At 39.3% G+C, this 24,103-nt stretch overlaps 3 protein-coding genes across 8 annotated transcripts in view; 2 read left to right on the plus strand and 1 right to left on the minus strand.

Moving 5' to 3' along the window:
- LOC125049140 overlaps nucleotides 1–16,750 on the plus strand; it is a 42,927-nt gene extending 26,177 nt beyond the window's left edge. For 2 of the 5 annotated variants that reach the window (XM_047648261.1, XM_047648262.1), the window contains 11 exons: nucleotides 587–691; nucleotides 1,047–1,262; nucleotides 1,431–1,555; nucleotides 8,341–8,433; nucleotides 8,979–9,054; nucleotides 9,313–9,405; nucleotides 12,638–12,727; nucleotides 12,814–12,901; nucleotides 14,080–14,218; nucleotides 15,382–15,533; nucleotides 16,079–16,750. In XM_047648261.1, coding sequence (XP_047504217.1) covers nucleotides 587–691; nucleotides 1,047–1,262; nucleotides 1,431–1,555; nucleotides 8,341–8,433; nucleotides 8,979–9,054; nucleotides 9,313–9,405; nucleotides 12,638–12,727; nucleotides 12,814–12,901; nucleotides 14,080–14,218; nucleotides 15,382–15,533; nucleotides 16,079–16,202 — 1,301 coding nt within the window. In that variant the 3' untranslated portion in view covers nucleotides 16,203–16,750. Of the gene's footprint in view, nucleotides 1–586; nucleotides 692–1,046; nucleotides 1,263–1,430; nucleotides 1,556–2,447; nucleotides 2,625–8,340; nucleotides 8,434–8,978; nucleotides 9,055–9,312; nucleotides 9,406–12,637; nucleotides 12,728–12,813; nucleotides 12,902–14,079; nucleotides 14,219–15,381; nucleotides 15,534–16,078 lie in introns of those variants that run through there. The other 3 variants (XR_007116954.1, XM_047648263.1, XM_047648264.1) reach the window with 3 other exon arrangements.
- LOC125049142 (E3 ubiquitin-protein ligase MARCHF2-like) lies at nucleotides 16,291–18,976 on the minus strand. 2 transcript variants are annotated; one of them, XM_047648266.1, is made up of 7 exons: nucleotides 18,596–18,976; nucleotides 18,396–18,509; nucleotides 18,220–18,322; nucleotides 17,991–18,142; nucleotides 17,605–17,831; nucleotides 17,255–17,475; nucleotides 16,291–17,184 (listed from the first exon to the last, which is right to left on the minus strand). In XM_047648266.1, the coding sequence occupies exons 1-7, from the start codon at nucleotides 18,785–18,787 to the stop codon at nucleotides 16,940–16,942; spliced, it is 1,254 nt and encodes a 417-aa protein (XP_047504222.1). In that variant the 5' UTR covers nucleotides 18,788–18,976; the 3' UTR covers nucleotides 16,291–16,939. The 2 variants fall into 2 exon arrangements, with proteins under 2 accessions (XP_047504222.1, XP_047504223.1); XM_047648267.1 differs by having other exon boundaries at nucleotides 16,291–17,169; nucleotides 18,596–18,975.
- Nucleotides 18,977–20,591: 1,615 nt separating this feature from the next.
- Nucleotides 20,592–23,826, plus strand: LOC125049141 (probable ATP-dependent RNA helicase DDX52). Its single transcript, XM_047648265.1, has 13 exons — nucleotides 20,592–20,789; nucleotides 20,870–20,984; nucleotides 21,175–21,335; nucleotides 21,433–21,618; nucleotides 21,737–21,989; nucleotides 22,062–22,134; nucleotides 22,258–22,467; nucleotides 22,536–22,648; nucleotides 22,727–22,827; nucleotides 22,917–23,062; nucleotides 23,148–23,228; nucleotides 23,314–23,457; nucleotides 23,612–23,826. Exons 1-13 carry the CDS (start codon nucleotides 20,712–20,714, stop codon nucleotides 23,802–23,804), a joined length of 1,854 nt encoding a protein of 617 aa, XP_047504221.1. The 5' UTR covers nucleotides 20,592–20,711; the 3' UTR covers nucleotides 23,805–23,826.
- Nucleotides 23,827–24,103: the final 277 nt, after the last annotated feature.

Genomic DNA, 24,103 nt, shown 5'->3' on the forward strand with positions numbered 1-24,103 from the left:
CAGGCATATGGCATACGGTGTCTGCTATAAAATTCGCACGCAAACAATAAATACCAACACTCCTACTGTTTTTCATGTATTGAACTGGACTTTTACAAAGAAATAAATTAATAATCTGTTCTTTCTGTTTACCTGTTTGCACTTCCAAGTAGTGAGACCCTAACTACTGCAGGCAACCCTACGTTATGCTGTAACCACTTGACTTATGTTTATGTATAAACAGGACTCAGGTCTTAGAGACCGCCAACCACACGGAGTTTTAATTAGAACCCTATCATAATTCGTATAGTTCACACGCTCAATCCTGAAGCTCCCTCAAAACTAATATACAATACCTAGGATCTGAGCTTTCCTTTGTGCCCATCGTAAATATAATACTAATAATACCGCTTTAAAACCGAGCAACACTTAACATAACATACTTTTATACGTTCGATCAATACAATATGTACCCGGCAAACTAGTACACGAAGAGAACGAGAAAATAGAGAAATAAAACTTACTTCGGTATTCTTTAGTTTTATATATTATACACCCCGAGGTATAAGTCTCATAAATAAAAACAATTTAATTTACTGCGTTTAAGGTGAGACGACAAAGACCGAGCGCCAGGTGTACCCCAAGGCGGGCCTGATTTTGCGCACAGCCGGTATGAAGGACAGCGTCTCCAGTGATTCTTCTGCTCACGCTGGTCAGTTTTTTCCATTGATAACGGTTATAAGCTTTATCCCTAATGACTGTTTATGTGCAAAAGCATTGCAATCCCCTTGTGATATTTTCTGCAAAAACCAATCGCGGAATAATTATAACGAATCTTACGCTACGAATATCTATCTATAGAAAAAACATATTATTAGCTGACACGCAAAGCCATAGCCTGACATTTATTAGGAATTAACTTTATCTGCTATCTACTCTGTTAGAGAAAAAAATGTATCAAGTTCACTAGTATGTACTTTTCACTGTCTTATGAAAAGTTCGTCGACTGGATCATCCGCATCAATACTACTAATTCATGGCTTATGTTGCATAAACTGTATGAACAGGTCTAGCTCGTACAGACAGCGAACATAGCTTGGCTTCTCTGGAGGACATGATGACCACAACGACCACGACCACGGAGCAGCTCGGGGATGTGCTCAGGACGACCACAACTGTCACTAAAACCGGTGGACACACACAGGAGCGGTCTTTTCTGGACAGCTCTACTAAAGTCACCGGGGTTCAAGATATTCTTACCAGAATGAAGAATGCTGATATTGGTGAGTTATAAATGCTGGTATAAGTAGTTTTAGGATACCAGATCCTTGTCATTTTTGATTTATATTATAGTCTTATTCTGCATACATGTTAGTACAAGGAATTACAAGTGGATTTTTTATAGAAAGTGAGTGAGACTTAAGCCATAGTAATGGTATGTGATGTAACAGTAATAGAGGAAGGTGACAGCAACGAGGACAGCGAAGCCCGAGCGCTTCTCAACAAGTTCTTGGGCGCCACCGTACTGATGGCTGGCATGCAGAACTACGTTACCGAGAGTGGCCCCGCTAAGCAGGTTGGTAAATAATGTAGTAGTACGGTAGACAAATAATTGTCCTATTCATAAACTTGTCATTTTCAAGTTATACGAGTCAAAATTATATAAGTACATAAGTGTGTTTGTAATTCGATTGATAACAAATTCGCAAATGAAGCCTAACAATACCACCAGCGCATCGCATTACTTCAAAACTAACAAAAAGTCAATGTCCAGAGCAAAATTACATATTGCACTTGGCACGATCCCATTTCTCACGGTACCACCACAACCATCATACAATGTCGTTCAAGGGATATTCGACGTTTTCTTTGTCACATTAAGGTCTATATTGATACATGCGTTTGGGATAATTGCACACTCTATGTTCAGATAAATTATGAATGTCTATATTTATCGAATGCGATTTAACTCTTGTGTAATCATTAATAGTGAAGTTTTTATAATGACAATTATATATGTTATACTATTTTTATAAATTGTATGCTACGCAGGTGTCTAACCGTTCCTTAAGTTAGGTATCTAAGAATGCTTAACTTGCGTATTTGCAGCAGCAAATTCTTCAAGTGATTAATTCTATGAAAAAATTGGCTTACAACAAAGCTTACAGTCAAGTCGCATTTTTACGATTTATTCAATGTACGAATTGGTGCCGTCGTTCATTTAAAATATTTATTGATAGTGCCTTTCCTTTGCTGGGAATTTCATTGAAAGAATACCCATTTCCTCAACCTCCTTATTTCCTTATTTCAGTATTAAATTAGTGTACGAAAATCTTTTTAAAATTGTCTTAAATATAACATAAATGCGATTCTTATCAAACTTTCCGAATAGCCAGCAAAAGCTGATTCAAAGTCAGCTAATTAGGACAGAATCAGTCATTAATCTGTCTAACATAATTTCTTCTTAGTACTAACGTTCCGAGAGATTCCCATGAGGCCCTTCAGCTGCATCTGTTGGCTTCCGCCCAGCGGCCGCCGCCCCACATGTGGTCGTTACACTCGCCCGCCCAGTGCCAACATCGTAGTACTACAGACGACCGCCTTATAAGGACAACTGCCGAATTCTAAATAAACAATAAAAGTTTTGCTTGTTTATCTCGCACATGGAATAAAACAATAGTAAAAGTAATTATTACAAATGCTTATCGGGTATATTTTATAAATCCTGCAATACTGATATTAAATTGCACTTTGGGACAATAGGTCATCGTACGCGTGTACATAGTTATATTATCTAAAGATTTTTCACTACACCGCATGGAGATTAGAGAAGATATCTTCCTATCTTTGTTTGCAATCATTTGCGGAAAGCTTAGTTCCTTTGAAAGCGGCGGCGCGATGCCAACACGCAAATAAATTACGCCTGACGTGGAAATATTGCCGCGCGTGCGCCGGTCGCCACGACACGTGTTGTGTTTTTGTCTGTCAAGTCATCCTGATTCGCAGATTTACGAACCGATGCTACCGGAAGGGTTTTGTCGATATGTTTGGAAAATCATATATATTCGTTTACCTACTTGTAATTTTTTAAATTGGAATGATTAATATTGTGGCTTCAGCGTACAACTCTCATCACTGAATTCGCGCCACTATTATACCTAAATGGCGTTTGAATATCACATTTAATAAAGAAACAATAATTACTAAGCATTTTGTAGTTAAAATAACACATTATCATGGCAGACACGAAGATGACACCTCTATGTAGATACTACAAGATGTTTTGTCGGTTTGGATTGCTCGCGTAGAGAAACCCTCATAATTTGAATTTGAGGGTATCCTCAGTAAGTAAGGTAATAGAAATTCACTTCCTGTCCCTATCAGCTCAGTTACTTAGTATAAAAAGCATTACTTGTGCGTTTCTTATTATCATGTGCATTATATACTTGATCTATCTCGATCTACTGGCCGCTTTAATAATTGTATCGAAACAATGAGCTCAATGTACGCGATCGATTTCTATCTTCACCATTTCTTCATTGATGTCCATTACGCACCAAGTGCTCTTCGGACACGTTTCTTTTCTTGCTACATTTGACGTCTTTGTTCTACAGCTCACGTTTTTATTCTATAGAAAGTTTTTCCTTAGTCGTGCTTATTTTTTAGTTTCCATTAATGCAAATTTTGTGTACCAAAAAAAATTGAAATCAAATATTATTTTTGTTATGAAACTATATAAATTTTTCTTTACATATAAAACAGCAATGTAAAAGTAACATATTACTTACTATTGAAGATCTTTTAAAATACGCTTGCATCGTAAGTGCTTTTATATAACAATGATTACGATAGTAAACAAAAGCTCGGCGCACTCGCGTTGCCGTTTAAAGACACGCGGGAAAAACGAAAATCTTCGGCAAAAATAACACCCATATGCTTATAAAATTTCCAACAGACATAACTCACGATTCCAGTCATTCCAAATAATACTTTACTGCGTATGCTTTCCTCGAGTTTTCGTGGAAAATTGCGTGGAAAGTTCAACGGACTATATTTGGTTCGGTGACGTCAAAAGCGGTTCACGCGCAGTCTTTCTTGAATCGCCGCACGCGCAGTGTGCGTTGCAACACTATAAATCAATATACTTAATTAAATCATCAATTCAGAAAAAATAATTATTTTTTCTGAATTTAATAATAATTTTAATGAATAAATTTATTAGTGTTACTAGTGTAACAAATTTTTAAGGATTGCCACTAATTTGTAATAAAGGTAAGATAACTATAATAAGCTTTCTATAATCTACGCATTGTATCAGAAGTTGATATATTTTTTAACTGACATCATGTATGTTTGTGCTAAAATCCTTAACAAAATATTGAAGAATAAAATTAAAGGTTTTGGTTTAGTAATATAATAGCAGGCGGTGCCGCAACGATATACAATGCCTGTCATGAAGCCCCAATCGTTCTTAATCCTTATGCGGTGTTAAATTTAAAATTATTATTTACGTGGGGTTTTCTGTCGTGTATTTATCTAGTATACTATGAATAGTTAGGGTCTGTGGTTTTCCAAATTTGTTTTTATTACTCTATCTAAATTTATTTACAGTATTTTTGAGTCAACCAAGCCAAAATTGTTTGTGATTTTCAAAAAAAATAATTATAAAATATCTTACACGATTTTTATGTGAGTTTTGGATTTGATTTTATGCTTTTTACACATCGTAAACGTATATTTAGAGCTTCCACCGCATCATTTCCGTTTTGATTATAACTACTCCGCTTTTTACTGCTGGTTCAGATTAACAGTTAACTATAGATCGTGTTTGGCGAATCTACGTGTCGTTATTAAAATCTGTGGCGCAGAAATGCCTTCTTTAACATTCGCGCTCATTTAGAATTTTTATAGGGTGTTAGTTTTTAAAAATATCACCCTTTTTTCAATTATTACACTTATCTAAGATCTCTTTTATATACTGTTATAAGTACTTTAATTATGATAGCAACCTGTAACAAATAAGGTACAAATTTCCTGCAACCCAGTTGACACTAGGACAATCAGTCGGTCCGGTTAATTGTCTGTTTGTAACTAAGCGTGACACAATGTGCACACAAAGGCGATGGAGATTGGACATTGTCATTTAAATTGGACGCAAAAATAATGTTTAAAGCGCAATACTAAAACGGGATCAAATCTGTTATCGATCGTAAATAAACAGATATGTGCATTACGTACGGTAAACTTCGTATCTGAATTAATAATTAACGGCCACACTAAGCCACTTTCATATTTCACTTTAGCTGCATCGCAATGGCAGTTCGTTTTTTCGCTACTTTCAACGTAAAAACTGTTAAACCCGTTTTGGGCCACCAAACACCATAAATTCGGAGTTTCGAAAACTTATTTGTGTTTTCTTATGTAACATTATTTGTATAAAATATAACTAATCGTTTAAACTAAGTTTGTCACTAATTAATAGTTTAAGTATTAAATAATTTGAAGGCTGACTTGAGCTGCATAAATGTGGATAAGATTTCATATTGTAGTTGTAAATTTTTTGCTGTTTTTACATCGCAATTACTGCCCGTAACATTCATTACTAAGCAAAATCAAAATTTTGAAATATTGTCATCAAGAAGTATGTCTTTAAATGATCACCGATTGTACGTAAGGTGATCCCGGGCGTTCACTCGTGTCTAATAATATCCGTATTGAGCCTGATATAGCCGGGAAATGGGTCAATTGTACCTGTAAGTATATATGTATAGTATGCTGACTCATCACAACTAACACACAGGAAGTCTTAGGAAAGTCGAGTGAGAACGTAACTACAATTCTGAATACAGCAAATTTCATGAGACAAAATTGATTAAAGCTTATATTTCTTATCATATATTATAAAAGCATTAACATCTAGACTTTACAAACCATTTTTGTGTGAAGCAGTTTCTGTTAAAAATGTTATAAGCGATGTTGACACTAAAAAATACATGTAGTTCCATTCAACTACCGCTGTAGCCTTTTGCAGACCCGCTCTAGGTGTTCAGACTTTTTTGTTTTGTTTTTGCAAAAACAATGGCTGATTATATAGATAGTATAAAGTTACTAAGTTATATCTTTAACTTTTACTTAACTAAACGGTTTCTTAGAAGATAGAGATAAGAAAGTACACATTAAAATATTTACAATAAACAAAAACTTTCGCCTGGACTTGGCTGGCTTCAAGTCAATACAAACAGTTAAACTGTTTGCCTAAATCTCTCTGCGATGTTTCATGATTAGCATAATCTTATGTAGATACACTTTCCGGTACTTAAGTATTTATTAATTGTGCTTATACATATTTTGATAATATTGTACAAAACCCAGATACATAATCATAATCATTGCTCATCCGAAGCCGTCACGCCCCGTTACCACAGACTAAAAGAGCAAAAACGAATACTAAACATTTGTTATTTAATTCATATAGTTACAAGAAATTGTAAATGGCATACTTGTGAAGCTGCCAGAACGGGGCGATAAATGGTATAAGTTTTTTTTACGGAAAGAATAAATATCAATATTGGTTATTGTCGATGTTAAGTAAGGCTTAATAATTACTTTATATTCCATAGTTAATAAAATAATTATTATTTCTTAAGACTTTCAATAATGTTATCAGACTATACCTATCTACGGACAAGGGCTTTTTGTTTTGTTAATATTAAATCATAACAAAGGACTGCGCGCAATAATGACCATTAGCTCATTATTGCGCACACCTTATCTATGTCGTGAAATTATTCAACCATTATCTCACTCAACGAAAGAACTACGCGGTGTCTATTTGTATCCACGAGAAACGGATGGTTTGTAGGTACGTGGGCTGCGGCGGCTGGGTCGCTTTGACCTGCCAAATATTTGTCCCACTGATCTTCTCGATGGAAATGCTATCCGGAATAGTTCCTAGTGTGCCACATACCGGAAAATAGTTAACTTAAAATTCTACTAGTAATAAAACATTTCGAGATAAGAATATCTGAAAAAATAACCCTAATAATAAAAGTACAACAAGTCTAAAAATTAACTAAAAAATTTAACAAATTACTAATAGTAACATAAAAAGTAGTATTTTTTTTTCAATGGGTTTTTCATTGTAAAAAATATTTCTTAATCGCTGTTTAAGCAGAGTCTTACCTACAAGTGATAACATTGGTTTTCAGGACACCCATTAGAATGGCACACCCATGTGCCAGTGGCAACCTGCGAACCAACTTGCTAGCTTTATTCATTGATAAATTTATTTGTTGCCAAAAAAAACAAAAATCAAAACTCATTTATTCATATAGGTAACACAATGTGCACTTATGAACGTCAAAAAAGAAATATATATAATAAATGCTTCTAATTTTACAATAAAACTATTCTGCTCACTATGTTTGCAATTCCTTCTCTGAATCCAGTTGGATTGGATGGTCGCTACGGAAAAGTATAAATTGCTGTCGTAAACGTTACTAGCTCACTTCGCACAATTTTCAAATCTTCTGACAAAGAAAGTCGATTAGAGGATTCAGCAGATGAAAAATATGTGATGTATTTACTGAATGGTAAAGAAAAAACACAACCCATTGGGTGTTTTTTCTTTGTTTATCCTCAGCTAGGGCATTATTCGGTCTGCACATTATGCACAATTATAGCACCTCTCTCCGCCTCCGCCACTATTTTTGTATTATTTCCACTGATAATTTACACTGTTTCCACATTTCGTGGGTTTGGGGAAACGGCAGTGTCTGCAGAATGCGATGGGACAAATTTAGACTGCGCCCTTCGCTGCACAACTTAAATTTAGATTAACATTGCTCTGATGTGCAATCTTTAGGGTTTATATTTATATTCTATTATAATATGTCGGTTATATACGATTGATATTCACGGTCATGTTACTAATATTTTGTACCGATCGACCAGTTAATTAATTGAAACTTTATTTATTCCAGTTAATAAATAATGATAAGGGTTTTTATTAGGTCTACGATAGCCCATTGCGTAAACTTTCAACTCAACAACCTTGTACATGATTATGAAAGATCATAACAAACAAACGAAAATAAAATCCAGCCACATTGCGCGGCCGCCCAAGGTCTGTCAGCGCCGCCCACGCCCCATTGTGCCATTTATTGACTCTTACTGAATTTCACACTATCACGCGTTCATGCTTATCAAATTTCTTAATGCTCTAAAACTTTGAACAAAACAGTCAAATTATATGATGACTACAGCCTCATCGATAAAAGCTTGTTTGTTTTTTCAATTACAGCTATGGATACAAGTACGAGTATTATGTCCACATAACTACAATTTTGATTGTTATTTCAGGAGAGATCAAAGAGCGGCGTCGATAAGTTCGGAGGTCGACAGAGAGACGTCGACATAGAGCAGTGTTGGGACGAGAGGGTACTACGGAAACTAGTGAGTTTTTAAACAAATATTTTCAGTCAAAGTTTCAGTTTGGACCGGAAGTACAGTAGACTAGGAGAATTTAGTGTCTCTTACGATAGCTTGTCATTGAAATGAGTTTTTTGGCCAATTCTAAGATCTATATTGTTAATACTCCTCTCTATGATTGATGTTTATATATAAATTATGCAATTAATTCGAAATGCCGCAATCTGCACATTTTTAGCACTTTTTCTATATAAAAAATACCAAGTACAGTGGTATGACTTCGTATATTTTTTTCCATTTACATTTTAAAACGAATCTAAATAATACCTGATTTTTTCAAATTAATAAATTTAAATCTTTTTACGAGATGCACTTTAAATAATACAATTTGTTAAGTTGTATTTTTTATATACCTACACTGAAATGGATTGTTAATGCATTTATCATTACTTTATTTCGTATAATAAAAACACCCAATGTCTATGGCTCCCTAGAATGCGGAAAATGTGTTGATGTATGGCTTTTAGCCAAATTCACTTACTCATACCATTTTATTATTATACTTAAAGCTCGACGAGTGCACTGACTACGAACTAAGACGACGACTGCGCACGCGCATTCGTGCTCTCATGGCGGAACAGGAAGGTATGAAGAATACTTTTAATGATTAAAACAAATCATTGAATTTCGGAAACATGCAGTTCGGGATGACGTGCATTATCCTGATATACTATATTGGTTAAAGCGAGTACAAGGCATTTAAATAAAACTACTTTAACGAATACAAAAGCGAAAAAGCTATCTCGCGCTGACCACAGCCACCGCGCCGTGAAGCATTCGTAACGTCGAGTCATGCTAATAGAGTCAAAATTCACCTGTAATTGTATCATCTTTTAACTTCAGCATGCGCGAGTGCAGTGACCGAAGCTTTGGCCGCAGCCGGCGAGACCGTGGAATCGGCCGAGACGGAAGAGCATCAGCAAGCTGGAGAACGCGGTGAGTCTCTACTTCTGCCTCTACTCCAGGGCCTGCTTCAAGGCGGCGGAGAAAAGCTACTCGCGGGACTCGGCGCGGCCTCGCACGACGTCGTAGCAGACGTGCGGCGTTCTCTGCAGCGGCTGAGGCTGGCTCTCGCTCCGCCCGCGGATCACCCGCAAGCGAGAGCCCTTCTCGCCCTTGCCGACAGACTGGAGGACGCCCTCGACGTAGCCGATAGACTCGACGGATGCAAAAGGAAGCCGCGCCGCCGCAGCCGAACCGCTAGACATACAGTTGGCGTCACTAGAGAGGAACTTGAGGAAGCACGGCGTATGGTGGACAGAGACACGCTTTTACCTGACGTAAAAGCGGTCACGCCGAACGTCTCTTCAAATACATCTAGTGCCGAGTCTTGCACGCCGGAAAGGAAGCAAAGCGTCGATGAAGATGTTAGCTACTTCGAGCCCGTTGAAACAAAAGAGAAACTCCCGACCATTGCTCATAGCGTCAGCTATGAATCGGGCCCGAAAGTGAATAGAGATGCTCAAATTGTAGAACGACGCTTTTCCGCACCGCGAAAGGCAGATTTCTTTAGACATTCAATTGCAGACAGTATCGCATCGGAAACACCCCGAATTGCTGCAGAACGCTGGAAATTAGAATCTAAAGGTGGGATTGCGGCTATAGCCAACAAATTTGATGTTAAAATTGAAAAAGAAAATCTCTTGCTGACCAAACGAACGCCCACTAGTAAACCTCAAATCACGTTACAGCACAAAACTGTTGAAGAAGCAAGGCGTTCGACTTATCGTCCGCCTCCACCTACCTATAACTTTGCAGCTCCGCAGTCGGATGACCTGTCTAAACCACTCACCAGGTCTAGTAATGCTGCCAAACGTCTACGAATGAAACGTGCAAACACTATTGATATCGGTCGGCCTTTGGGGGGATATAAATTCGATAGTGCAACCCATAACGATACAAATGTCACTCACGCGCCCCCAGTTCCAGAATTTCAACCAGAAACCGAAAACGACAAAAAGTTTTTAGCTTTTATGCAGAAGAACGAAGAAAACGTAAGAAACCATGGGATAGGACAGGCTAATTGGAGTAGTCGGTTTGGAAATATTAAAAATGCTTTTGAAACTCGCGAGAAAGAAGAACACAGTAGATCATCGAGTGCTTCTTCAGCTAAACGTTTTTGGCAAGTGGCAGACTCCACGAACAACACCATGATTCGTCCAAGGAAGTTTTTGACCTCGAATGAAGCCGTTCCTGATATCGTGAAGCCACCGTGGGTGTCTCAACGACGAGAGTCACTGAAGTCACATATCCTACCAATAGCCAAGCAAGTACCACAACAAACAGTTCAACCTCCCTGTTTACTCTCGCCAACAAAACCCTCTAATGTAAAACCATTTGTTGCTAAACCCTTACCGGTTAATCAATTCTCTCACGCACCAATGTCAGCATTTAAGCCCCCGCAAAAAGTATTGTCTCCGACTAGGGCTCCCCCAAATATATGGAGTCCCCCATCCTGTAGTATACCTATTTCTCCTTCTGCTGAAAATCCACTAAAATATCCTTCCACTCCACCTTCATATAATTCTCCGACTTTAGCAGGCAGCGCGTATTTGTCTTCCGATGCTGAACAACAAAGACAATTAACTGGCAAAACAACAATGTATGAAAATAATAAATTTAACCATGTGTCAAATCTTAAAAGTTATGAATACCCGGCCACGCCTCCGACTCACGCGCAACATAACCATAACTATCCAATTAAAGCGATTCCGAGTCAAAATAGCTTAACGGCCCCAGAACTAGTAAAAAAAATTAACAGCAACAATGGCCATCACTCTTCTGATGATCATTCCCCTAAAATTGACGCTCAACAACTACAGATTGAATTCTATGAAAGACAAATTCTGGAAAAGAGTAAACGAGATGCATCTTGCGAGCGCCGTGACATTCCGATGCATAAACCTCCCGTTCTATCTGCAATACCGCCGACCACTCCGTACACGATAGTAGACTACACACCGCTTAATTCGGCTTCCTCTTTTGTACCACTGCAACAAACCCCTGACATAGAAAAAGCTAAAGCTCACAAAGTAGATTACCTACCAGACGTTGTCATTAACGAAAATAATTCTACTAACTACTTAACTTCACCGATAACTCACGTCACTCCCATCAGCCCAACGAAGCTCAAGCAGCAGACCTGCCACCACAACGGTGATGGAAGGATTAACGGCGAGGATACTGCGACAGAGCATGAAAGCGTTGTAACTAAGGTAATGCGAGGCCCGGTTCGCGGCTCTGCTACGATAACAACTGGCGTCAGAACGCGTGGAGCCGCTGATAATTTACGTGGAGTTCTCGATAAACTCTCCTCTCCTAAACATGAAGTTATATCGCAAATAGAAAGGAAGAAGCGAGAAAATACCCATAACCAGGTACGGCTTGCGGCCCCGCCTCTTCCCGTACTATCTCCCTCGCACGCAAACTCTCCGACCCGACCGCACGCATTCGAAGGATATGGCTCCCGCAGTCCAGCACTTGCTGCATCTAGAGAATCTATGCTCTCCAGTGAGTCTCCTGCCAGTCGGGGCTCCAGTCCCGGGTCAGCGCTTACACGATCTGGATCTTGGCATAGATTGTCGGAATACAATCTCAAAACGACGTCACCCAGAAAAGTGGTAGCGCGAACGAAATCCATGCATTTATTAGCTGTGCCTAAACTTTACGAAGGAGGCATATCCCAAGACGAGTTTTTAGACAAGAAGCGAACGGTAGAGGCGTACTTTTCGGGGCATACATCGCCGAGTCGAGGTCAGCAGGCGAAGACTACGCGCACGCCCTCAGCGCAGTTCGCTTTGGGTCGAAGCCGGACCATGCCCGCCGTGTCCGAGCTGCAGTTCCTGGACGAGAGCAACGCGGACGACGCCTTCGAAGACCTCGTGTCGGGGCTAGCCTAGCTGTAGAGCACATTCCACTAGTTAGCAGAAAGGAGCGAGGCGCGCGTGAGTCGTGTGTGTGTGGGCCTGCGCTTGTGCTTGCACCTTTCCCGACCACCTTCGAAACCGTTGTACATAATACATATTGTAACGACCTCATAGCACAGAGCCTCGTAACAGTGTTTTGACTAAAAGCTTAAGAGTCATTGTAATGTCTTGCCGCTAGTTTTCATGTGTTTTATTGCAAGAAATATTATTTCGTCTGTTTTAATTGCTATTATCGTTCACAGAGGAAGAAGAAATTACCAATGTTACATCGAGCGTTAGGAGGAACTCAACGGAGCAAACCGTTAGCAGCACTACCATAACAAATACTAAAGGTACGAATACAACTTTCATGATTTATATAAATTACTAAATTAGCTGCAGCGCACATTAGCTTAACATACTCGTTTGTACCTTCCAGTAATTGAGAGCCGGCCGGTGCCGAAGCCCGTCTCTCCTTTTGCCAAGTTCCGCCAGCTCGAGAAACAGAATTCTGTCAATTCCCCTAAGTAAGATACACTTTATTTCCCTTTTGATAAATAATAAAACATTTCAGTTGTTAAAACAACCTTAAATAGGTAAATAAATTATCAATATTATATACTAGCTGACCCGGCTAACTTCGTTCCGCCTTAATAATAATATCGTTGTTACTTTAGTTAAAATTATTTTAGGATTTCATTAAGGTGATAACTTTTTTTGCAAATAGAGAAATGTTTTATTGCTTGCCATTGCAAAAGAAGAATGGCAGTTTTACACATTAGGCCTCTTCTCTCTATCGCCAATATTGCGATACTGCATGTTAAAGCACTTTCTGCTTTACAACATTTTTTGATGAGGTAACACATGTTTTCGATCAAGATCAAAGCCTGGTTATGCATCTCCTCATTTACCTCAAGTTCGGAAATTCTTGAAGTGACACGAATTCGACGTAAAATGATGCGTAGTTTTGTCAACAAATGTCACCACATGCCGTGTGCATTCGTAAAATTAATTAATTTATTTATTGTTATTCGATAATTTATCCGATATTTTATTACTTATTCTGCTATTCGGAGTGGGGAAAAATCCATCAAAAAAGACATAACTAACATCGGTCCAGCCGATCTCGAGTTATAAGTGTTGTAACAAACACGACTTTCTTTTATATATATAGATATCATATATTATTTTACAATATTTCTCACTTAAAAAGTAATTATTTATGGTACGTATATAGTCGGAATTTTATATGTATTATTATCTGTAGCCCTATTGGATGCAATGGGGACATGAGGAAATACTTATTTATATCTTCAGTAGCATTTGTTGTATTATTTACATTCGATAGTTCTCAGATCTCATTCGCGCTTTACATTTCACCTGTAATTACAAGATAATATATTTGATATACACGACGTCATTATTAGTCTATTGTTAGTATACAGGCATTCATTTTCTTACATTTACCACTTTCATTCCGATCGCCGTTCAATAGGGCACGAGTGGACGCACGCGTTATTCCCTGTTCATTACTGCAACGACACGGGTGGAGCTAGGAACTTCGTAATGAATCGGTAGAATACTCTAATAATAATAGAATGGTAGGGCGAACTTCTTTACGAATCGAAGAGAACTAGGTCTACCCATAACAAGCAACACGAGCGTCACAACTTCCGGAGACTAATCGCGAATCACCACGTTGTAGCTCGCCCAAGACACCGCAGAGCCCGGGCTCTCCTTCGCAGCCTTACTTCAAGTTCACCGACCCAGCGTTGCAGCTCAGCGCTGTCACTATTAAAGAAAGATTGCTGCAATGGTGTCGCGACAAGACTCGGGACTACGAGGTACACAATCTCCGCCGCCGCTCCTACGACCCCGGCGCGGACACACCGCTGTATCATAACTGCCTTTTGTGGGGGGATTAACGCGTCACTTCCACGGCTCTCATGGTGATGGGGATGGGGCAACATGCTAAGTGTGCTATAGCAATACACATTCCCCATGCTATCCTGTAACGATATTATATTTCAAAAGGCGATAAGCGAAGCCGCTTGAGACATAATATGCTAATTAACATGTACGATAAAATAGTTTTCGGGCGATTGCAAGTGTTCAATGGGTCTCTGAAGTCGTGGACGTGACGCGTCGGCGCTTGTGAGGGGCGGGGCGGGGGAATAGGGCCTGCGTGGCGTCGCATGTGAACAGACACACAGATCGACTCTCACCCTAATCCTACCCGCTTCTATATATGTTTGCTTTACTTTCATCTGATAAATAATGTATGTAAATATATTAATAGACAACCAAATTATATAACTTTGGTCCTAAATAAACGCACATGTATAATAAACCAAACCATTTAAACATTCCAGAGGGCGTGAGACTATTAATGAATAATCACTAACGGAAGTGAGCATGACTTCAATAATTGTATGAATCAGATTTCAATGGCGGTTTCAATCTACGTTTTGCATGGTTGTGTCTCTGTTACGATTAAATAATAATATGAATAGGTCTTATTTTCCAATGGTTGATACTTAGTGAAAACACCACACTCACCCGCTCTTACATTCACGTTCAATCTAATCACTAGTCTGTGTCTATAATATTGTTTTCTTATATGATGCACGAAAATATATTTCCTACTTGTTCAATGTACCTAAACGTGTTTTGTTTGAGTTAGCTTTTGCTGTCAAGGCGTGCGTGACCTTTGTTGCAATATTGTGACGTAGGTAGCGATCGTTTATTTTAGAGTTAATCAGTTACCTAGGCCGAGAAAATGTTTAATTTTTACTGAAATGTTGCACCTCGCGACAATCGTAATTTTTCCTTGGTCAGTTTTAAATGTATATTTGTGGGTGTAGAATTAGTCACTATTATTTAAAGCAGGTCCCGTATACAAGTGAGAAGAAGTAGATCGCCGATTGGTTTCTACGTCAGCTTCGATAAAAAGATAATATGCTGGTATTTCCATCGATATTGGTTTAACGTAGTGCCATTTGCGCAGAATGTGAAGCTGGAGAACTTCTCGACGAGTTGGGCGGACGGACTGGCCTTCTGCGCTCTACTGCACCACTTCCTTCCTGACGCTTTCGACTACGCGCAGCTCACGCCCGACAAGAGACGCCACAACTTTACGCTCGCCTTCAAAATTGCCGAGTGAGTACCGCTGCCAATGAGCCACTATTATATTAAGCATATTCTTAGACGCCTTCGTCGACGTAGTGATCATAGTTTAGGACCGAGTATCGTTTAAATTTTCAAAGTGTTTGTCTAGGATAATCTATCGAATCAAGTCTGTTTACTATAGGAGTATTATAAAACAGTCCTCTGCTACGGTACAGAACCCAATTTAATCCAATTATCGAAAAACCTTTTAAAACACTCGGCCACCGTACTTTACAATAGCGTTTAATACAAAGTCATAGACCAAGTAGATCTGCAGATTATAATTTCATTAATTATTCATCAAATATAGAAATTAAATTTTACTAAATGTTTTTTGGCCATAATTCATGAAATAAATATAAACAATTGAAATCCATTGTACTTACACAATGCAACATAATTTAATTTCTGGTTACATATAAATATATAAGATTTCATTAAAATTAGCTGACAATGTATGTAAAAAGCTTTGTAGTTAGGTGTAGAGATAAATAATGAAAAAGAGGCATTTTTGTAAGTGCAAAATTTATGTGCAGTGAGAAGGCGGGCATCTATCCCCTCTTGGACGTGGACGACATGGTATCGATGCGCAAACCCGACTGGAAGTGCGTCTTCACGTACGTGCAGTCCATCCACCGTCGCTTCAAAGACGCGCTCTGACCGCCCGTCTCCACCGTCTCTCTCTTTTGAAATCGCGACGGTAGCGAAGCGGATCGTGGGTGTAACTTAATTAAAAAGTTTTTTGGAGTCCAAAGGGCAAATCTTTTATATTTGTCTAAAGATTGTTGATTAAATGTTTAAGCGTCAGTGTCCGCCCAGTTCGCCGTTTCTCCCAGCGCTGCGCTGTCTCGCTGTGCGATAGTCGAAAACGAAAACGCCTCGAGCTCTTCTTATGGTCTTTTCGTTTTGGAATATCGACAAAGGCCTCCTATTTATTGTAATAAATCTCAAGATGTATGTGATTTTTATATTGAATAATTAGTTCGTAAGTCTAACTCGAGATGTCAAGGTCATGCGCCGGGATCTTCTTAACTTATTACTCCACATAAGAGAGCCGCATCCCCGGCCTCGACCGATTCTTATTATATAATTAACGACACGTTATTGTTTATCTGACATAATTAATATAAACGCTTGATGTAATCGCCTTTATTTAATTGATTATTGTTATTAATTTATATTATAGGATTAAATGATTAACAATTTTAGGAACGTATTTTATTTGTCAACATCCCTGAGATACGCCACCGAGCAAGAGGAGAGCCGACAGCAGAAATAAGGCTAAAGTGAACACAACGAATAGGATAAAAAATTGAGACATGGCGAGTCTAACCCCGATTAGGGACGATGTAGGAGGGTGATCAAGTAGACGATGTGGTCGACGGCAAACACGAAGGTCAGAGCTCGGATAGAGTGAAAGGAGAATTGACCATAAAAGGGTCCGCGACGTTTGTGGCGCGGTCGGCCGTGCCCACCACGGTGGCCAGTGAGCTGTCGCTGGGCGCCGCCGACGGCTCGCCCAGGGACACGTGCACGTGCAGGGTACTGTCGCGCCACGCGCGCCACGAGGCCTGGTGTTCCTGGATCTTCAGCAGCATCCACGTCGTCAGCAAGCCGTTCAGCGCACCTGCCACACCGTACACTTAGGCCCATCGATATCGTACTATTTTAAACTTAAACACTCTAGGAGTACAATTTCGGCTACGTCTCACCAATGACGCCGATGAGCAGCGAGGAGAAGAGGTTGGCGGCGAGTGCGGCACCGCCGCCCCGTCGGGCTCCGGCCTGCAGCGCGGCGTCACAAGCGTGCAACGCGCGCGCCGTGCCCAGCACGGAGGCCGCGCCCAACGCCGCGCCACGCCACACGTCGGCTGCCAGGGCGCGTCCGCGACCCGACACGCCCCACTCCCACACCGACCGGGCCCAAGACCACCTGTCGAACGGCCTATTATAAGTCGACATGTCGTTTTATTAGTGACCGTCTGGATTAGCTGTAAATACTGACGACGATTTCGAGTGACGAAGGCCACCAATATGAGGCGTAAAAATGAGTCATACGAACTTGTGACTTCTGGTGACGACGTAGTGGTGACGACAGAGCTCGCAATAGGAGGTGGCCGCCTGTAACAACCAGCGCTCAAGGCAGGAGCGGTGTACGGCGGCGATGGTTCCGCGGCAGCAGCACGGCCGCACCAGTCGCTCGGCCGACTCGCCTCCAAAGCAGATGCGGCAGATGTGCTCCGAATGCACGCTGCCGGACGCGCTTATCGCTTCCTTGCCGCTCGAACCCTAGACAAAGCTTGCACTGTAAAATCTATCCCTATGATACTCCCAGTTTAAGAACTAGAGGAATATTATAAACAATATGTAAACTTAACACTTATGGAATATTATTTCACAGACTGTTCATCCACGTCGTCGTCATTTTCTATGCCTTTGTTTAGCTACCTGTTTTTTTAGAAGCAAAGCACAAACTGATCCCAGGATGGACATGGAGCGTGGGTGGGGCTGCAGCAGCGAGGAAGCGGGAGATGAGTACGTCAGCGATCCGGCGAGTCGTTCGCGCAACAGTTGTTGTTCTTGTAATTCCATAACGTTAACTACAAACACCGACGTACTGTTATTAGGTTCAATAATTAATAAACAGAAAGTATTTTAGCTACGAAAAATTGAATACCAGGAGAAGCGACGCCGGGTGACAGTCTGCAGCTAATATCAGTCTGCTGTGCCGTGGACCGCAAATCTTTTTCGTGCTGATTACTGTGACTGTGCACACTCGGCTGTGAATATTAAAAATAATAAGTATATTATCTATTTCCGCAAAACTACTTTCACATTGAAATTGTCACTCACCGGTACCTGCAATGACGAGCAGCTCGATGCAGACATATTGATTGTGACTCTACTATCTGACCTCCGACTGCCCCAAAATATAAGCAATGTCTGGCCTTCTGAAGCCTCACATTCCTAAATTAAATCATGTGTTGTGGCGTATTAATAATAACCCTAGATTTAATTCAAATACAACGTGTGTCGGTCTTATTCAAGCATACCCGTATTAAACTGGAAAGGCTGCAACTCCTGTGGTACTTGAAATTTGTCCTTTGCAATGCTTCTCCAATGATTGGTCTGTATTGTGATAGTGGTGCGAAGACTACTTTTCTTAAATTCTGGATGGCATCGATAGGGTAAATAGGCGGTTCATTGGACTCTAATAAACAATTTAAATTAACGAATTTACGCATTTTTATTTTGGTCCGGAGACATTCTGATATAGTATAGCTATATCATTATTTACTAAAAATATTTATTCTGATGGCCGAATGCCCTGATTTAGAAATATTTGTGAATTATGAAAGCTGTCGAAACAGTAGCTGACTGTCATTAATATCACAGCGCTGTTTTTTGTTATATTTTATTATTATCTACTGCTTAGAAAGAGAATTAAAGCTGACCAAAAATTTACCTGATCTGATTTGGCTCTAAACGTAATTGATCTATGTGTATGGGTGAATGAGACAGCTAGCTTACACTCGTTCCTTTTTTACTTCGTAGTTGCAAACTTATATCAAACTCTGATGCATGATGCTTTTAAATTCCATCAAATTAAGTGTGTTGTTCGTATACTTGTAAGGAAATTAGGTTGCTAAAATAAAATACGATAGTATATTGAGGAATTTTATATAAATATATTTATATATAATTTTTTATACATATTAAAAACTTATATATTTATATTAATTCAAGAGAAATTGTATTAAACTCTGATAGGGATTTAAGATTAGACAACCTTAGGCAGCCATTGTTTGTTACGAATCTAGGGTACACAAGTTCACAGGGTTCACACTTACACAGTGCCGGTTTTAGCACTACCAGCGCCATGGGCGAGATTTATACGGCGCCCCCTAACTGCAATTCAAACCCATATGAAAAAAGGAAAAAGATATAATGAAATTACCAATTATTTAAAAAAAACTAATAAAATTAGACTTTTCTAGCCTTTCTGTCGGCGAACTCTTTTATTATTTTATCAAAATCGAGGTTTTCAGCAATTTCATTCTCAAGTTGCCAAGTTTGTCAATCGGGATTGCGATATTGTCGATGGCAGATAGGTTTTTATCAGCTTAAGTTTAGAAAAACTCCTCTCCCCACTAGCAACTGTTACAGGTATAGTTAATAATATACGCATTGCTTACATACATTTGGATACAGTTCTTGTAAGTTGCGATCTTCGATAAAATTTAAAACAAAAACAGGGGTAGCCACATTCTGATCAGACAAAAATGATTTCAGACTTATGAGTTCATCACACAACATACACCCATCTATATCTGATTTAGAGTCTCTAGAGTCAGTTAAATTCAATTGGAGATCACCACAGAGTTTGACAAGGTCAGGTTTTTCCGGAATCTGTTTTATATTGTACAAAAAAGACCAATATTCCGAGTACTCATTTAACTGTTCAAATCTTTCATTGACTGAAATTAATGTAGTGTCCAAAAGACTACTTCTTTAGGCGCGTTATGAAAAATTGATGAGAGTGAAAATTTACGATGCGCACGCACCGCTACACAAAATTAACAGAATGAAGTTGATAATTTAAAAACAACATTCTAATAATAATAGAATTTATGTTACACTTAATGTAAGAGAATAATCATTATTTATTTATTTAATTTTTCAAATGTAAACTAAACTTTATTGACTTTAATGACTCCTTTTCATGTCTTTGATTATTTAATTGTAATTAATTATTTGCATGCAATCAAAAACTTTTTTAAATAATGCCAAACAAGTATATAAAAAAAAATAACTTCTTACGCGCGTACATAAGTACACGCACCCTTTTTTTCCGGAGAAGCGGTATAGGTTCATCGCGAATCGCGATTCGCGGGCAGTTTCACCACCTTGACGCTTAACAAGTAAGTGACAGATGACTTCACGTGACTTACATATGACATTGAGATTATACACATTTCAATATATCATGCTCCAGAGGTAATTATTTACGTTTTAGAAATATTGAAAATATCTATTAATATTATCTACGTTGGTCGTTGACGACACTCACGGATCACTTAACATGTTCTGTACAAAAACAACAAAATATACATTCAATAATAATTAAGAGTTAAATATTGAGTTGCGACTTGTGACTATTCAATTACAATGGATGCCTATGATATATTTAAAAAACTAACAAAGGGACTAACGTTTAAGCAGCGGGTTTTGGGCTTAAGTAATGCAGTAAGTATAAATATAACCTCTTTTCACAATTTGCATTCTATGAACATAGCTAACGTTCAGAGATAATTTGTAACTTTCAGGATCAAAGTGTAAAACAGATTCTAAAAAAAGAAATAGATGTAAAGAAGGAAGAGTTATCCGATCATGACTCTGAATCAGAACTATCTAACGTTGAAGATAATGGTGATTTTCAAGGTATTTTCTTGTACTTCTTAAAAAGAGAAAATAATTTATTTTAGACCAATACACTCTTTTAGACTAATCGCCATATAGAATACACAAAAACATGGATATTTTTCTAAATTTTTATCAGCATAATTATAAAGTTTGTCACTTAATTTGTTATAACTTAATAGTATCTTACAACAAATATCTTTAAATTTAGATATGAAGTCAGGAGAATCAAGTAAAGAGGAAGAAAATAACTCAGATGAGGATTTGCAACTCTTAGAGGGAGTTACAGTTAGCAAAAAATCAAAGCAAAAGAAAGAAAAGAACACTAAACTTAGTCCAGAAGAGTTAAAGAAAAAAAGAAATCTGGAAGAGGTACATTAATTAAACTAACAATTAAATATTTTATTATTTTAATATGTATTACACTAAACAATAATAGAATTAGATGATGGTACTTATATTTTTTTAGGAAAATCGATTCCGCAATGAATATGGTATCAAAGCTGTTGGACGTCATATAACCAGTGCCATTAAAGACTTTGATGATTTAGTAACTAGGTATAATGTATCTGTGGATATGGTAGGCACAATCAAGAAGTGCGGGTATGAGGAACCTACTCCCATACAAAGGCAAGCATTACCAGCATTGTTGGAGGTACATAAAATTTAAATTTAACCTCACAGATTAAATAATAATGAGTTTTAATGCAATCATCCATGATACACTTTTCAATGCTATCAACAATATTCTCACAAATTATATGTTTATTAAGGGTCGTCAAATAGTGGCCACAGCACCTACAGGTTCAGGTAAAACTGCTGCATTCCTTGTTCCCCTGCTGCACTGTCTGGGGACTCCTTCCGGCGGTCCTCGGGCCCTAGTCCTATGCCCCACACGGGAGCTGGCCCATCAGATCTATAGAGAGGCCTTAAGGCTGTCTGTATCTACGCAACTACGATGCAGTGTCATTAAAAGTGTCAAAAGTAGCAAAGTGAAGGAGAGGGAATCTACCATTAGGAAGAGTGGTCAGTTGAAGTGAAATGTTAATGGATATTTATTATTACTGGCTCGACACCAAACTATTTGCTTTATTACAGATCTCGTAATAAGTACTCCAAACCGCTTATGCTATCTGTTGAATCGAGAAGATGTGAATATTTCTTTACAAAAGTGAGTTCCTTTTTTTGTTAACATTTGAATGAGAACATTTGACATTAGCCACACCTTTCATACATATATGGGTGTCTGGCACATAGGTGAATTAAGTAAAATGTGTAATTTAACCGATCACAGAGTGCAATGGCTGATAATAGACGAGGCAGACAAGATGTTCGAGGGTTCCGAGGAAGAGGTGGACACTTTCCGGCAGCAGCTGGGCGTGGTGCTGGCTTCGCTGGACGTCCGGCGCCGTATCGCCTTGTTCAGCGCCACTCACACCCCCGCCCTCGCCAAGTGGGCTCGCCGGCATCTGCGGGGACTCATCGTCCTCACCGTCGGGCACAGGTGACCAATACGAACGAAACGTGCGAGTGACGCACGAGAAGACAGACATAATTCGATGCATATTGCAGAAACGCCGCGGCGACTACGGTGCAGCAAGAGTTGCTGTTTTGCGGCAACGAGAGCGGGAAACTGATCGCGTTCCGCCAACTGGTCCAGAAGGGGTTGAAGCCACCCGTCTTAGGTTCGTCTGCGGCCGACACTGTTACTCGCGCCTGAATCTTCGGAAACCTTTAAAGGCCTTTTCTGTTTGCGTCGGCAGTGTTCGTGCAGAGCAAGGAGCGGGCCAAACAGCTGTTCAAGGAGCTGCTGTACGACGGCATCAACGTCGACGTCATCCACGCCGATCGCACGCAGGCGCAGGTGACCTTCGGGGGCTTCGATAGCTGTACTCGGCGATAATTGCATTTTGTCGTTGATCGTTCGAAGTTAAAGAGTCTTTAATTCCGCAGCGTGACAGAGTCGTGCGCAGTTTCCGCGTGGGTCGCATCTGGGTGCTGATCTGTACCGAACTGATGGGACGAGGGATCGATTTCCGCGGAGTCAACCTCGTCGTGAACTACGACTTCCCGCCCTCGGCCATAGCTTACATACACCGGTAAACGGGAGCTTTGGTTAAATGTTACTATTACATAGCGTCACTATTATATAACGTGTTTTTGTAATAATCCTCGATGACACAGCGTGGGCCGCGCCGGTCGAGCCGGACAAAAGGGTCGCGCCGTCACCTTCTTCACTCGGGACGACGTCGTCAACTTGAGGAGGTACGATTTCTTAGACCGAACCAGGCCTTACGATAACTTGGAAATAATACAAATGACTCGTTTTAAATTTATCTCGTCTTTGCAGCATCGCATCGGTAATGAAACAGTCGGGGTGCGAGGTGCCCGAGTACATGTTGTCGATCAAACAGGATTCTAACGGTCGCAAACGGTTGCTTAAGAAAGCTCCACACAGAGACAAAATTTCCACTGTCTTGGAAAAACCTAACAAGTGGGAAGAAAATTTTATTTATTATTAAAGCCGCGCCTTCTGTCATTCTTCAGTATATCCCGTTAAAACCTTGCACGCTCGACTCTGTCAATGCCTATTTATTTGATCATTTTTATTTTATTGAAAACTAAATTTCTCCTTATATATTTTCCAGACGAAAACTTGAGAAACACGCGGAAGACACAAAAAATGCGGGTGAAACGGATTTAGTCAAAAATAGCAAGCACGAGAAATTTAGAAGGCTAAGTAAAAATAACAAAAGCCCTAAAAAAGGGTTGAAAAAGAGCGACATGGGAAAAACGAATAATATCAAGAAGAAAAAGAGAAAATCTCTTAAACCTGTATAATTGAGGAATAAAAATATTAAATAAAAGAAGTTTTATTTCTTTTACAAGTTGTCTATTACATACTAAATTTTATATAATTTGAAGCGGTCTAACAAATTTATTGAAACCTAATTAATAGAATAACATAAGGGGGCAACCTTTCACCTCGTGAAGTACTCCCACCGTACCTGAACCCAGTATATAAGGTGAAAAACCAAATTTAAAAAAAATTGTTCAATAGAATAGGGTATGATACAGACAGCCAAAGTAACTACAATAATTAGTAAAGTGTTGTGCAAGCAACCGCTGAAAACTATGTA

This window comes from Pieris napi, chromosome 4, assembly GCF_905475465.1.
Source record: "Pieris napi chromosome 4, ilPieNapi1.2, whole genome shotgun sequence".
Lineage (NCBI taxonomy): Eukaryota > Metazoa > Arthropoda > Insecta > Lepidoptera > Pieridae > Pieris > Pieris napi.

Excerpts from the sequence above, each read along its gene's own strand:
- LOC125049142 (XM_047648266.1), bottom strand. The coding sequence starts at position 18,787 with ATGCGTAAATTCGTTAATTTAAATTGTTTATTAGAGTCCAATGAACCG. Across the intron at positions 18,143-18,219 it reads ACCCGGCGTCGCTTCTCCTG|TTAACGTTATGGAATTACAA; the intron begins GTATTCAATTTT and ends CGGTGTTTGTAG. Across the intron at positions 17,185-17,254 it reads GCTGCTCATCGGCGTCATTG|TGTACGGTGTGGCAGGTGCG; the intron begins GTGAGACGTAGC and ends GATGGGCCTAAG.
- LOC125049141 (XM_047648265.1), top strand. The coding sequence starts at position 20,712 with ATGGATGCCTATGATATATTTAAAAAACTAACAAAGGGACTAACGTTT. Across the intron at positions 21,336-21,432 it reads AAAAAAGAAATCTGGAAGAG|GAAAATCGATTCCGCAATGA; the intron begins GTACATTAATTA and ends ATATTTTTTTAG. Across the intron at positions 22,468-22,535 it reads GTCCTCACCGTCGGGCACAG|AAACGCCGCGGCGACTACGG; the intron begins GTGACCAATACG and ends TGCATATTGCAG.